A 13,745-nucleotide genomic window follows, 5' to 3' on the forward strand; every position below is an offset into this window, starting at 1 on the left:
TTATAGTTTTAAAGTTTGAATTAAAATTTTTAAACTTTTAAAGTGTGAAATTTAAAATTTTATAGTTTTATAGTTTTAAAGTTTGAATTAAAATTTTTAAACTTTTAAAGTGTGAAATTTAAATTTTTTATAGTTTTAAAGTTTGAATTTAAATTTTCAAACTTTTAAAGTGTGAAATTTAAACTTTTATAGTTTTAAAGTTTGAATTTAAATTTTCAAACTTTTAAAATTTAAAGTGTGAAATTTAAATTTAAGTTTTTAAACTTTTAAAGTGTGAAATTTAAACTTTTATAGTTTTAAAGTTTGAATTTAAATTTTCAAACTTTTAAACGGTGAAATTTAAACTTTTATAGTTTTAAAGTTTGAATTTAAATTTTCAAACTTTTAAAGTGTGAAATTTAAACTTTTATAGTTTTGTAGTTTGAATTTAAATATTCAAACTTTTAAAGTGTGAAATTTAAACTTTTATACTTTTAAAGTTTGAAAGTTTGTATTTAAAACTTTAAAAGTATAAATTTTTAACTTTAAAATTATAAAAGTTTTAATATTATTTGAGTAATGTTCCTAATTTTTTAATTTTAATAATTATTTTTTTAAAAAAAATTACAACCGTTGGGACCCATTTCTGGTCAGGTCCGGTACCGGTCTGGGACGGGTAAACTCAGTTTTTTCTGGAATTACCGGTTCTGGTCCGTCCCGGTTTCGATTCGCTTTCGGCCCGTGGTGCCCGGTTCCGGTCCGATTCCAGTCCCGTTGCCAGCCATAATCTACATCATAATAGATGCAGGCCAAATGGCATCAGTACATGGAATGTACGAGCATGCAATGGGAAATCTAAAACATGACATAAGCTTGAACTGGAACTGAAGAAACAACTTACCTCGTTTCAACTCAACTCAAGGATACTCAAAGTTACTCAACTCAATTCAATATAAAGCAGTAGTAAAGTTGCATTATAAATAAAAGCTTTTAAAGACAGTGGATAACAACTCAATGTATTGAAAAATACAATAATAACTCAGTTTGTATGTAAAAATACAAAATAAATTTTGTTTGGGAGATTCTCTAACTGACAACCATCACTATGAGCTATGTGGTGATACATCGTCTCACCTACGCTGCCAAAATCGATAATACCTTGCTGGGGTATAAACCTCCGAAACTAAGTGGATCCACTAAGTTATGCTTAAAAAACAATAAAGAATCATCTAAAAAGTATGGCCCTTTCTACCCACATTGGCCACATGATTTATGAGGACTTAGCTTTGAGTTATCTGAACTCGTCTCCATATAAGTGCTCAATACTACTCCCAAAATATAACTTATCTCTTAGGTTTAAAAATATTTCCTCATCCTCAACTTTGAGATTATTACTCAAAAGGTTTCTCTTAAAAGAGAAGTACTCAAAACTCCTCATGAACTCCTTTGAAAATCGGTGTTTCCCCTCATTTTAAATGTAAAAACATTTACTCTTTGGCAATACTTCGTTCCCATATATTCATTTTGAAAAATGAAACTCAACTCTACTCATCCTCATACTCAAGTACTCAAGTTTTAAAACAAGTTTTAAAAGATTGTAAAAGACTTCTCAAAATGACTCGGAAGAATTCTCAAAACTTAACTCTTAACCCTACCTTAAATTTCAATTATGAATTCAAGGTTATGATTTATGTTATGAATGATTTCTCGATGTTTTGATGTAGTTTAGAGTAGTTAGAAACAATAGGGAGTAAAGGTTTCCTTTGAAAGAACTCAGATGGGACAAACTATGGAAAAAGGGTGGGGGAAGATGATCCTGGTGCACTGAGTGGCGCGGGGCGCCAACCAGGAACTTGTTCCTGGTGCACTGGTGGGGCGGTGTGCCAATCCTTGCCCAGATTTTCCCGACGAATTTTCTGACCCTAATTCGCCTAGAATCAAATGGTTTCTTCCCAACTCACTTATATTCGAATACCCAACATAAGTACACGATAATCTACCCAAAACAACCCTCAAATCACTAACATTCATCTCACAAATTCATCAAAACCCAATAGTCAAGATTAAGAATGAAACTTCAAGAAAACTCATGAAGAACTCAAATCCTTCAAACTCAAGAACGAAATTGCATTAAAATCGCATGATTGGCGTGTGGGTGAACAAACCCAACACTATGAGAACTCACATACCTCTTATAGATCCAACCCTTGGCGAAGTTCTGCAACAAAACTCAAGAATTTTGACGAACGCCTTGAACCTTCCCTCTTTCTCCTCTTCTTGAACTCTTCTCAAAATCCTAAGCGATTTTGGATTATGAAAACTGACCCAAATCAGATTTAACCCCAAAAATATTACTAAATTCATTTTAGGCTGATGGGGTAAGGAAAAGACCAAAATACCCCTCAATAATTCGAGTAACTTTCCTTAACTAGACAGACAAATTTCAAACGAACATATTTCCCTTATCCGAACTCGAAAATTAGCAAACTCGATGGCGTTGGAAAGAGAATTCCAAGAACGTTCATTTGATAATTTATGGACCACCTAACTCACTGAAAGTTATGGTTGTTTGAAGTTGACCCAATACTCACAACTTAAGCATAACTTGCAAAATTCTTAAATTGATTCTTTCCAATTTAGTTCTTTCTAATTTAAGCTCTTTCTAAGGCGGGATGTTACACGAACCTTGAACATTAAGCGTTGGGTATATTTAGGACACACAATTGGATGGCAGGGACATAAACCTCACAAAGCTAAGCCTTACAAGTAAATCTCATTGTGTTTTGCAAGTGCCAGCCCGGGCGAATGAATTCCAAAAAAGCCTTTTGAAACAGATTAATAGTAGTATATATTACTCTTTCTCGTCCATATCATATTAAATATATTGTTGAGATTTTTTTCTAGTTTAAATAATTAAGTGAATTATTCAAAGTTCAAGGGAATTTTTGAGATTTTTTCTCATATTTATCTTTCTTTAATTAATGAGGTTCTTAACTATTCTACATTCTGTAGGAGAATAATTTGAGAATAATTAAAAGAGTAATAGTGAAAGTAGACTTTGATTTATGTTCTTATATATATTTTTGTTAATGTGTCATGTTTCATAGGTGTGTGCATGGTACGGTATTGAAAAGTTCGATTTAGTAATTTCGGTTTACGATTTTTAAAAATAGTATACCTTTACCATACAAAAGTATTCGGTATGGTTCAGTATTTTAAAGTTCAATTTCAATATTTTACGTTAAGGTAAATCGATTACCATAATTTGGTCAACTTCAACTTTTATATATATTCATATACTCCCTCTGTCCCTTTTTATATGTCATCCCTTTATATAAATAGTTGGACTACAATACTTGTCATTTTATAAAATTTATGCATAAATTACTATATTTTGTCTATTATACCCTTGATAGAGTAGTTAATTAATCATGAAAATGTATTCATCATTTATTATAAAGTTGACTTAAGAAAATATTAAATAAGGGTAGAAGGGTAAAATTACATCATTTCTTAATGCAAGTGCAAAGTAAAAAGGTGACATATAAAAAGGGACGGAGGGAGTATATAATAATGAAGTATGTCTTCGACTTTTCAATAAACATCTCAATTAATCATATAAATACCTTACATATGTAAAATATTCAAAATAAAAGACAAACTATTTTCTTTGATAATCAATCGTCCAAAAAGAACATTTAAATCAAGATAGTGTAGTCAAAATTTCAACATTTAAATAATCAATTACTATTTTATATAGTTACTAGTATTATATAGTTACATATATATGAATTTTATAAGTAACTATATACTTGGTTAGGATATTTGATATAACGGTATTTATTTTTATAAATACCAAATATCAAATATTAAACTTTTAAAAAATGCATATCAAATATCATAATATCGAAATCGCAGTGATAAATTTTTTTATTTTGATATGATATTTGATATTTATCATACCATGTGTAGAAAGAACATTATGAGCAAGTCATTTAGTACCATAAAACAAGTTAGAGGTGAAAGCATTGTTATAAACCCTCTCATTCTCTTTCAACAAAAAAAGAATAACACTAGCATTATGTTTCACCTCTTATTTGTGGTGTTTTTGTTGGTGAATGTGGCAACTTGTGAAGATGCAGATGGAAGAAAGAGGGGTTTGATTCCTGCCATGTTTATATTTGGAGACTCTCTGATTGACAATGGCAATAATAATAATTTGCCATCTTTTGCAAAGGCCAACTATTACCCATATGGAATTGATTTTGATGGTGGCCCTACTGGTCGTTTTTCCAATGGTTACACTATGGTTGATGAAATTGGTAACACATTTATTTAATTGCTTAACGATCTCTATCAACATATTCATAATTTAATTTCCTACTCTTTACAATTTTTTTTTTTTTTAAATTACGTGCTTGAATAAGTGTATGGTGCCTCACAAATTCAGTTAATATGGAATATATGAAGGAGTAGTAATTGATTTTTGATGGTATTAATTAAAGTTTGTATGTGGACAGCTGAACAACTAGGACTACCACTGATTCCAGCACACTCAGAAGCTTCATCAGGAGAACAAATGCGGTTTGGAGTAAACTATGCCTCTGCTGCTGCTGGCATTCTTGATGATACTGGCAGGAACTTTGTGAGTTCTTACATACATACACACACTACTACTACTTTCTCACCAAATATTCTATTTATCATGACAAAACTCGAGGGAATCATTAATATTTCTTCTATAAAATTATAACTTCATCAAAAAAATCACACAACTGGTTTCTCATATATTTCTTTGAAGGTATAAAATCAAAATTTTACTAGTTGTTCCTTCACACAATCATCACATTATATGGCATAAGTAAAGGCTTCATTCCCCTGGTCATTCTCCTTTCCTAGATGTGCCAATTTCCTTTTTTATTTGGGAAATGGGCCTGATTTACCCTGAATTTTATGATTTGGAACTCATATACCCTCCGTTTAAAAAATTGCCTATATATGCCCCTGCCGTTATAGAAATGACTCGTATATATATGCCTTTTCCTTAACATGCTAATATTTAATAAATTAAAAATTCATTTTTTGGCTTTAATTTGAGAAAATGTCATTTGACTTTTAAAATACCTCACTCAATAACTTTTCACCATACCTACCCGACCCAATTGGAAACAAAAAAAACCCACCCACTCAAATAAACCTAACCCATTTCATTGGATCGTCTCAAGGGAGAAAGATCAAAAACACTGTTAAGGTTCAAGTGAGCTCTAAACTAGCGTCTATCAATCTCAAAATTGTTGAAAATCTCAGGTAAGTGTCAAAGTTGTCCCTTTACTCTTCTCATATCAAAGGATGGAAAATCAGCAACATTCAAGGTCAAAATATTGAAGCCTAAGCATACTTGTGGTGATTCTTTTGTTAATCTATTGACAACTTATCGTACCTTGGCTATTTGTTTCAAGGATGAAATTCAAAATAACCCCAGATATTCTATCAAAAACATAAGAAGAATTCTTAAAAAAAATTGCACATCGAATGTCTCAAAATCCAAACTAAAAAGAGTCGAAACAGTGGCTCTTGATAAGTTGGAAGGCGGTATCAAAAATGACTACAATATGAGCCATTTGTATAACGGCAAGAATATATATAAGCCACTTTTCAAATTGAGGGTATATTAACTCCAAATCATAAAGTTCAGGAGTAAATCAGACCCTTCTTCCTTTTTCCCCTTTTTTTTTACATATGCATAAAATATGACGAGCTTCCGTTAATTCGATAAAATTTTCTAATAAAAGGCAAAATGACCACTCAATTTTTAATGAACAATTTTATAACCCAACTTGTAAATTTTTTTTCGTTTACCTTTTGGGACGGTGAGATGATGAGTAGAAACCAAACTTATAAGGGTCGCAGACTACCTACCCAAAAACTTCTCCCAATCCCAAAACAAGTATTGCTTTAGCAAGCAAAAAAACTATCTCAAAATATATGTTGCTTTAGAAATTCAAGACCCAAATAGTAAATAGTAATGGTTTCCAATTATACATTTAGATTAAATAGCTATTTCCTGATAATGCTCAATTCTCAAGAAACATATAATAAATAGGAATAACTTACCTAAACAATGCCTTATATTTATTATATCTCTCTTTTTATAATAGGTATGAAATGAGCTAAAGCGACATTTACATTGAAACGGAGAGACAAGTAATTTAAAACTTCAAAATATTTAAAGTACCCATTACGTATAATTTATAATCAAGAATCTGCTAAGTTGGTGTATTTAATTACTACTCCATAAATATATATGTAGTTTAATACTAATATAATTTTTGGTGCAGGTCGGGCGCATTCCATTCAATCAACAAATAAAAAACTTTGAGGATACACTTGATGAAATAACAGACAATCTTGGTGCACCGGATGTGGCACAAGCATTAGCTAAATGCATTTTCTTTGTAGGAATGGGAAGTAATGACTACCTCAACAATTACCTTATGCCTAATTATGATACTAAGAATCACTATAATCCTCAACAATATGCCAATCTCTTGGTTCAACAGTATACCCAACAACTCACTGTAAGATTTAACTTTTCCTCTAATTTGTTTTAACTGACATTTATGCCCTTTAATTTAGGTGTGCACAAGTAACCAATTAAACTTAGTACCATTTTGTGTCCTACGTGTCGTCCTATGTATATTATGCCACATATGACGTATGCGTCTACTTGTTCAATTTTATATAAGTTTAAATGTCTACTTTTACCGTACCCCTAAAGTTGGAGGGCATAGTTACAAGTTGAAACCAAGTTAAAGGACCTTATTTTTTCTTTCACTTTCATATACTTACTATTTATATTGAAATTTCAGAGATTGTATAATCTTGGAGGAAGAAAATTTGTGATTGGTGGAGTAGGACTAATGGGTTGCATTCCAAGCATTCTTGCAAAAAGTAATAGTAATGTGTGTTCAGAAGAAGTGAATGAGCTTATTCTTCCATTCACTAATAATGTTAAGTCAATGCTGCTTACCAACTTAAATGTCAATCTTCCTGGTTCCAAATTCATCTACATTGACATTAACAACATGTTCCAAGATCTCCTTACCAATTACAGACAATATGGTAAGCAAATCTTTCTTATCTATTTTTTTCACATGGACAACCATATGATTGAACGTCGAGCAAACGAAAGTGTGTTCATATATATACTATGTTTAATGTGATTGATTTTTGTGTTGATATTGCAGGATTTAGTGTGATAAATAGAGGGTGCTGTGGTATAGGGAGAAATAGAGGACAAATAACATGTCTGCCAATGCAAACACCATGTCCAAATAGGGATCAATACATATTTTGGGATGCCTTTCACCCAACAGAGGCAGTCAACATCTTGTTTGCAAGGAAAGCTTTTAATGGTGGTCCTGATGTTGTTTATCCCATCAACATTCACCAACTTGCCACCCTTTAATTTGTGTTACTTAGTTGACAATATATTCTGACTCTGAAGATCATCTGAAATTTTGTCATTTACTTTAGTTATGATGTGTTACAATTGAAAAATCTTTACACATTAATGCTTCTTTTTTGTTGCCCATTGTCAACCCTGATCTCACTAAAACTCCCTGGTCACCCTAGTGAACAATATACACTATATATACCACCTAAGGGCTAAGCATGTCCTGAAAAATAAAAGCTTTTATCCCAAAACCAAACCTTGAAACAAGAAGAAACCATTTTTGAAAATTACAATACAACAAAAAGGTCTCAATAAACCTATAGTGAAAATGGGGTGGTCAAGAGAGAGACACACAATTATCATGTGTAAATCTCATTTTGTGGCTAAGTGTATGGATATATAGGGATACATACTACCTCTTAGGCAGATGGATCTTGGCTTGACCCATTGACCCACCCTAGGTCCATTTGGCCCAAAAAATTGGGCATTACACCTTTCAAGTAGGTGATTTACCAACTAGCTTCCTTTAAATTTTGGAATTGTATATTTTTTTAGTAGGTGATGCAACTACTTATTCTTATTTCTTACCTCTTATCCTTCATTGATTAATATAGGCCACATGTATATTTTTTTAGTAGGTCGTCCAAACAATTTTCTCAACCAAATAGGACGTCTAAACAAATAGGATATTTAAACAAGTAAGACGTTTAAGCTAGTAGGTCACTTTGTCCATCATTCATTTTTCTTTCCAAATAATATTTTTGAAACTATTACCTTCACTTTTGCACATTTTGAACGCCTTAGACTTAAAGGCTCAATTATATTCTCCTTTCTTTCAACTCGAATAATCTCGTGGATGTTAACTTAGTTATATACACGTGACTTGGTCTTAAGTAGAAATCTTAGAGACAATGTCTTCTTCAAATTAGCATAACTAGTTTTGATATAGAACTCAGATTGATGAACTATTTATTTTACTGAAGACTAGACCCAAAAACTATTGATTTGATAGTTAGTATATCCTTTGATTCTTCATATGTAGGGAGGTATGATTTTTAAACTCATCCATTATGTTGGATCACTTGAAGTGACTCTCATAAGATATCCTTTTGACTTAAACTTTTGTTTAAGGCTTTCTTTGGCCTAAATCTTTGGTTTAACTTTTCAACCGTATTCATTTATATATATATATATGTGTGTGTGTGTGTGTTAGTTAACATAATTGTCCAGTATCCTTAATATCATAGTTTCACATCAAATTGGTGTCATTTGACTAGTCGTATGTTAACATATATAGATGTACGGGGTATTACATTATCCCCTTCTTAAGATCATTCATCTACGAATGTAGGTTCTATATATCAGAAAAAACTAACTTTGGGATTTTTTCAAAATTTTACAAGAGTTTCCTTTGTATCCAAAGTTTGTCAGGTAACCATAATGCATATAAATACGCTTCACAAAGCATCACAATAATAATGCGCGCTTATCAGATAGCAAACAGCAAAGAAGGCTCAACTTAACTTTATACTCAAATAAAAGTTGTAGCAAATGACATAGCTTATGATAACATCAGCAGAGGATATCTCCATTAAAGTTGAGGATTTTGATGGAAAATTAAAGAATATGTTCATGGTGAAAGAAATATTAAAAAATGACACCACACAAGTGATCTTGGTTCTACAAATATAGCATGATCCAAATTCAAGCCCAATAATAGGAAGAATACGGTCTCATTAAGTATAATGACACATCTAGTCGCTATGGATGGTTAGTGCTAAATTAGGTCTTAGGCCTAACTTACACCCCAAAAGCTAGCTCAAAGAGAGGAGAATTGTCCAAGCCTTATAAGGAGTTCACACATCTCATTAACCACCAATGTTGGACTTTTGTCATTCTTTAAGACCCCCACCTCAAGCCCAGTGCATAGCATCTGGTGCGTGGGCAATTTTGATTTTGGGACCCCCAACATTGGGTGAGATGGGCCCTGCTCTGATACCATGTTAAATTAGGTCTTAGGCCTAACTCACACCTCAAAAGCAGCTTAAAAGGAGGAGGATTGCCCAAGCCTTATAAGGAGTCCATCCATTTCATTAACTACCAATGTGAGACTTTTGTCATTCTTTAACAATTAGGCCATAGTACTCTTGTTGGAGTACCTCTAGTGAGTTGAGATAATAAGAATCAAAGGTGGGGAGGTTTAAAAACTGGTATCTTTGATTTAGTTTTGATGAGTTGCATTATTGTGTTGTGTTGTGTTTCTTTCGGAGGTGACCTAGTGATCTAGACCTCCATGGAGACTCTAAGAGTCATGATATTGAAACAGGGGACATTTTCTCGAAACTTTTTTCTTGAATAGTGAGTCCAAATTAGGTATTTTCGGTGCTTGATACATCTATTTTATGTTTTGATGGAAAAACTCTGTTGTGAAATGAGGCTTACACTATTTTTCTTAGAGCTACTGGTTAAGAGGGTCTTCGATGCAGCAATGGGCGCTTCACTGCAGTGAGATTGCCATAGAGGGCTTCCACTTGCCGTACAAAGGGCGGGCTCAAGCATTAGGCCTCCCAAAACAATACACTTTTTTCCACAGTGGGTTTGCTGTATCGAATAGTTGATCACTGCAATGGATGATGCAAGATAGAATGCTCGACTTAAGTCAATTTTAATCAAGTTTTCCCTCATAATTTAGAATATTCAAATTAGAATCCCAAGATGTAATTTTTCAAGGTCTAGGGCTATCTTCTTCGTCAATCTTTCCATACAGTAATTCTATATCATACTAGAGTGCTAACTACGAACTCCAAAAAGAGATCAGTACTTAATACTTCTCAAGCACACTTACAATACTAATCAACGAGGTTTCATGGCTTGAAAAGACAAAATAAGGAAGTGATTTAATTTAGGGATTTATGGGAGACGATTTTAATATTTGACATTTGAGTGTTGGAGAAGAACTAAGGAAGTGATTTTGGAAGTGAAAAGTGATTTAGCCTTTAAGAATGGGGACCCTTGAATTTTTTTGAATTTAAATCCATTCTTTTTTTTTAAAAAAAAGAAGCAAAAATAGGAACTGAAACTAAAGGAAGAGAAAGCTGAAAAAATAAAACGCTCACAGCGGAAGTCAACTTAAAGGAGACTGCCACTAGGCTATAGTTTTTTTTTTATATATGTGCATGAAGGGGTTCAAAATTAATATATCTACATAAATACAAAAAAATTACCTTATATATACAGTGTAATTTTTTACTGAGGAGGTTCAGGTGAACCCCTTGGAACCCAATGGATCCGCCCCTGAATGTGATTAGCGTGTATTTTAATTATAAGTTTTTAATTTATACTTCTTAGCATGGATTGATAATATATTTATTGTTGATGAAGTAGAAGGGACATAAAGAAAAATAATAATTTTAGTAGGTACTAACATAGTTTAAAAGAATAAAAAAAAAATTAAGCTTAGTAAAAATCGAGTTGGATTGAGTCTTGACCCATTATATAACCCATTACCTAATCCACTTTGACCCAATCCATTTTGACCAAGTAAATTTTGATTGGATTGAGTCTTGACTTGATTGTTGTCTTAATGCATTATGACCCACCCAGATTTGACTCAACCCGCCCAATTGTCACCCCAAAGCTATTGTGATCATGGGAATATTATTATATGGTGAAATAACCCTTAGATAATGCATTAGACCTTGATAAATGGTAGAATTAAGTGGGTTTTAATGCCCAAGGCTATATTATAAAGAGTAGATGACTAAATACTCTTATATTTGTTTGTTTCACACTTTGAGTATTATGAGGCTTTGAGATAAAGGAAGGCTTACGCAAAATAGCTTGCTTGATTCAAGTTTTTGTTGGGTTTAGGATATTTTTTTTCCTTTCTATGTGGATAAATAAAAGTTTTATTAGGATCAGCTCACTTTAGTCCATAACCCAAATATTATGTGGCATATATAAGGCTTATTTGGTCTTATTTTCAGAACCAAGAGAGAAAAATCTAGAGAGTTTCGTTTTAGAGATTGAGAGAAAAAGAGAAAAATTATATTTTTGCTTCTGAAAATTTTCTGCTTAGGTAGTTTGCTTCAAACAGAGTGTGCTGCTTCGTTAACCGTTGGATTGTGCTCAAATTTGAACTGGGAGTTCTCAGAATCTGGTTATTGCAATTCAACGGTGGAGATCAGATTTGGAGGTCTGTAGCTTCTGATTTTGGGGCGTGAACAGTAGCACGTTTTTGGGTAAAATCTCTTCTTTAATTCTCTAGTTTTGGTGCAATCTTGTTTTGTTGTTGCTCGTTGTTTGGCGCTTGTTTTGTGGCCAATTTTGGAAAATAATTTTGTAACTCTTGGTGTTTATAGTAGAGCTTTTTGGTCCTGTGGTTTTTTACTCTTCACATCGAAGGATTTTCCACGTAAATTATTGTGTCTCGTGTGATTGAGTTATTCTTATCTTGTTGTTTTAGTTTGGTTATTATACTTGCTGTCTATTCTTCATATTGCTTGATTTGGTTTGTCTTCTATTGGTTCAAATTGAAAGGGAGAATTAGATTTGGGTATTATTCCGCTGCTATCCTATCTGACATTCTTGTTAGTGCCTTGCCTTTCCCAACAAAGTGGTATCAGAGCATTGGTTATTGATTTATTGTTGATAATTGATTTGAATGATGGAGGCAAATATGAGCAAGATAGTTTGTTTGAATGGTGGTAACTATCATATTTGGAGAGGCAAGATGAAAGATCATCTATTTGTTAAGAAAATGCATTTACCTGTGTTTACCTCTAATAAACCCTAGTCCATGACGGATGAGGAATGTGAATTTGACCACTTACAGGTGGCTATATTAGACAATGGGTTGAAGATAATGTTCGAAATCACATTGTGAATACGACATATGCCAGAAGTTTGTGGGACAAGCTCGAGATGCTATATGCTTCGAAGACTGGCAACAATAAGTTGTTTCTATTGAAACAATTGATGAATATCAGGTATAAAGAGGGCACTCCTATTTCTGATCATATTATTGAATTTCAGTGTGTTCTTGACCAGCTATCCGGAATAAATGTAAAATTCGATGAAGAAATACAGGGACTATGACTTCTTAATACTCTGCCAGACTCTTTTAAAACTCTTCGAGTTTCTTTGACTAATTCTGCTCCCAGTGGTGTTGTGACCATGGAATATGCTAAGAGTGGTGTCTGGAATGAAGAGATGAGAAGAAGATCTCAAGGCACAACTTCTTCTACTTCACACTCCAATGTTTTGGTTACTGAAGATAGGGGGAGAAACAAGTTCAGAGGTCAGAGTGACAGAGATAAAAGTAGAGGTAAGTCAACGTCTAAATACAAGAATGTTACATGTGACTATTGCCACAAGAATGGGCATATCAAGAAAATTTGTTTAAAGTACAAGAGAGATATGAGACAACAAAAAAAAGAAGGTGACAATAAAAATCGTGTTGTTGTTGTTGCTAATGATGATCTTCCTGTTTCTTGTGATGAAAATGCCGTCAATCTTATTCGTGATGAGTCTAGCTGGTTTGTGGATTCTGGTACTACTTCTCATGTCACGCCCAAGAAGGAATTATTTTCCTCTTCTACTCTAGGTAATTTTGGGATGTTGAAAATGGGTAATAATCATGAGGTTGTAGTTCTTGGTATTGGGACAGTTTGTTGGAAAGTAACAATGGTTCCAAACTAGTTCTCAACAATGTCAAACATGCTCCAGATGTTCGCTTGAATTTGATTTATGTGGGATACCTTGATGAAGAGGGTTATGTTAATACCCTTGGTGCTGGCCAGTGGAAGCTTACTAGGGGTTCAATGGTTGCAGCCCGTGGTAATAAGTTATCTAGCTTGTATGTTTTTCAGGGTTCCATTTTTAGAGGCTCAGTGAATTTGGTGGAGAATGATACTTCATCATTGTTATGGCATAGAAGACTGAGTCATATGAGCGAGAAGGGGATGAACAATTTGGCTAAGAAGAATTTGCTTTCTGGAGTGAAACAAGCAAAGTTGAACAAGTGTGTTCATTGCTTAGCAGGTAAACAGAAGAGAGTTTCTTTTTAGAGTCATCTGCCTTCAAAAAGGCTTGATTTGCTAGAGTTGGTACATTCTGATTTGTGTGGTCCTTTTAAGGTAAGGTCTCATGGTGGTGCACTTTATTTTGTGACTTTTATTGATGATTATTCTCGCAAACTCTGGGTATTCTCTTTGAAGTCCAAGGATCAGGTACTTGATGTGTTCAAGAGTTTTCAGGCCTTGGTTGAGAGACAGACATGGAAGAAATTGAAATGCATTCGTTCTGATAA

The 13,745-nt window shown here is 33.2% G+C and overlaps 1 protein-coding gene across 1 annotated transcript; it reads left to right on the forward strand.

Annotated features, from left to right (window-relative positions):
- The first annotated feature begins 3,961 nt into the window (after positions 1-3,961).
- On the forward strand, positions 3,962-7,467 carry LOC125809278 (GDSL esterase/lipase At1g71691-like). The gene is made up of 5 exons (XM_049488938.1): positions 3,962-4,301; positions 4,500-4,624; positions 6,318-6,557; positions 6,849-7,101; positions 7,227-7,467. The coding sequence occupies exons 1-5, from the start codon at positions 3,962-3,964 to the stop codon at positions 7,445-7,447; spliced, it is 1,179 nt and encodes a 392-aa protein (XP_049344895.1). The 3' UTR covers positions 7,448-7,467.
- The last annotated feature ends 6,278 nt before the right edge of the window (positions 7,468-13,745 follow it).

This window comes from Solanum verrucosum, unplaced genomic scaffold, assembly GCF_900185275.1.
Source record: "Solanum verrucosum unplaced genomic scaffold, falcon-dt-bn FXZP01000062.1, whole genome shotgun sequence".
Classification (NCBI taxonomy): Eukaryota; Viridiplantae; Streptophyta; class Magnoliopsida; order Solanales; family Solanaceae; genus Solanum; species Solanum verrucosum.

What these genes read in the sequence shown, in the direction of transcription:
- LOC125809278 (XM_049488938.1), top strand. Translation starts at nt 3,962, where the DNA reads ATGAGCAAGTCATTTAGTACCATAAAACAAGTTAGAGGTGAAAGCATT. An exon ending in ATGATACTGGCAGGAACTTT is followed by an intron (nt 4,625 to 6,317) that starts GTGAGTTCTTAC and finishes TTTTTGGTGCAG; the next exon opens with GTCGGGCGCATTCCATTCAA. An exon ending in AGTATACCCAACAACTCACT is followed by an intron (nt 6,558 to 6,848) that starts GTAAGATTTAAC and finishes TTGAAATTTCAG; the next exon opens with AGATTGTATAATCTTGGAGG.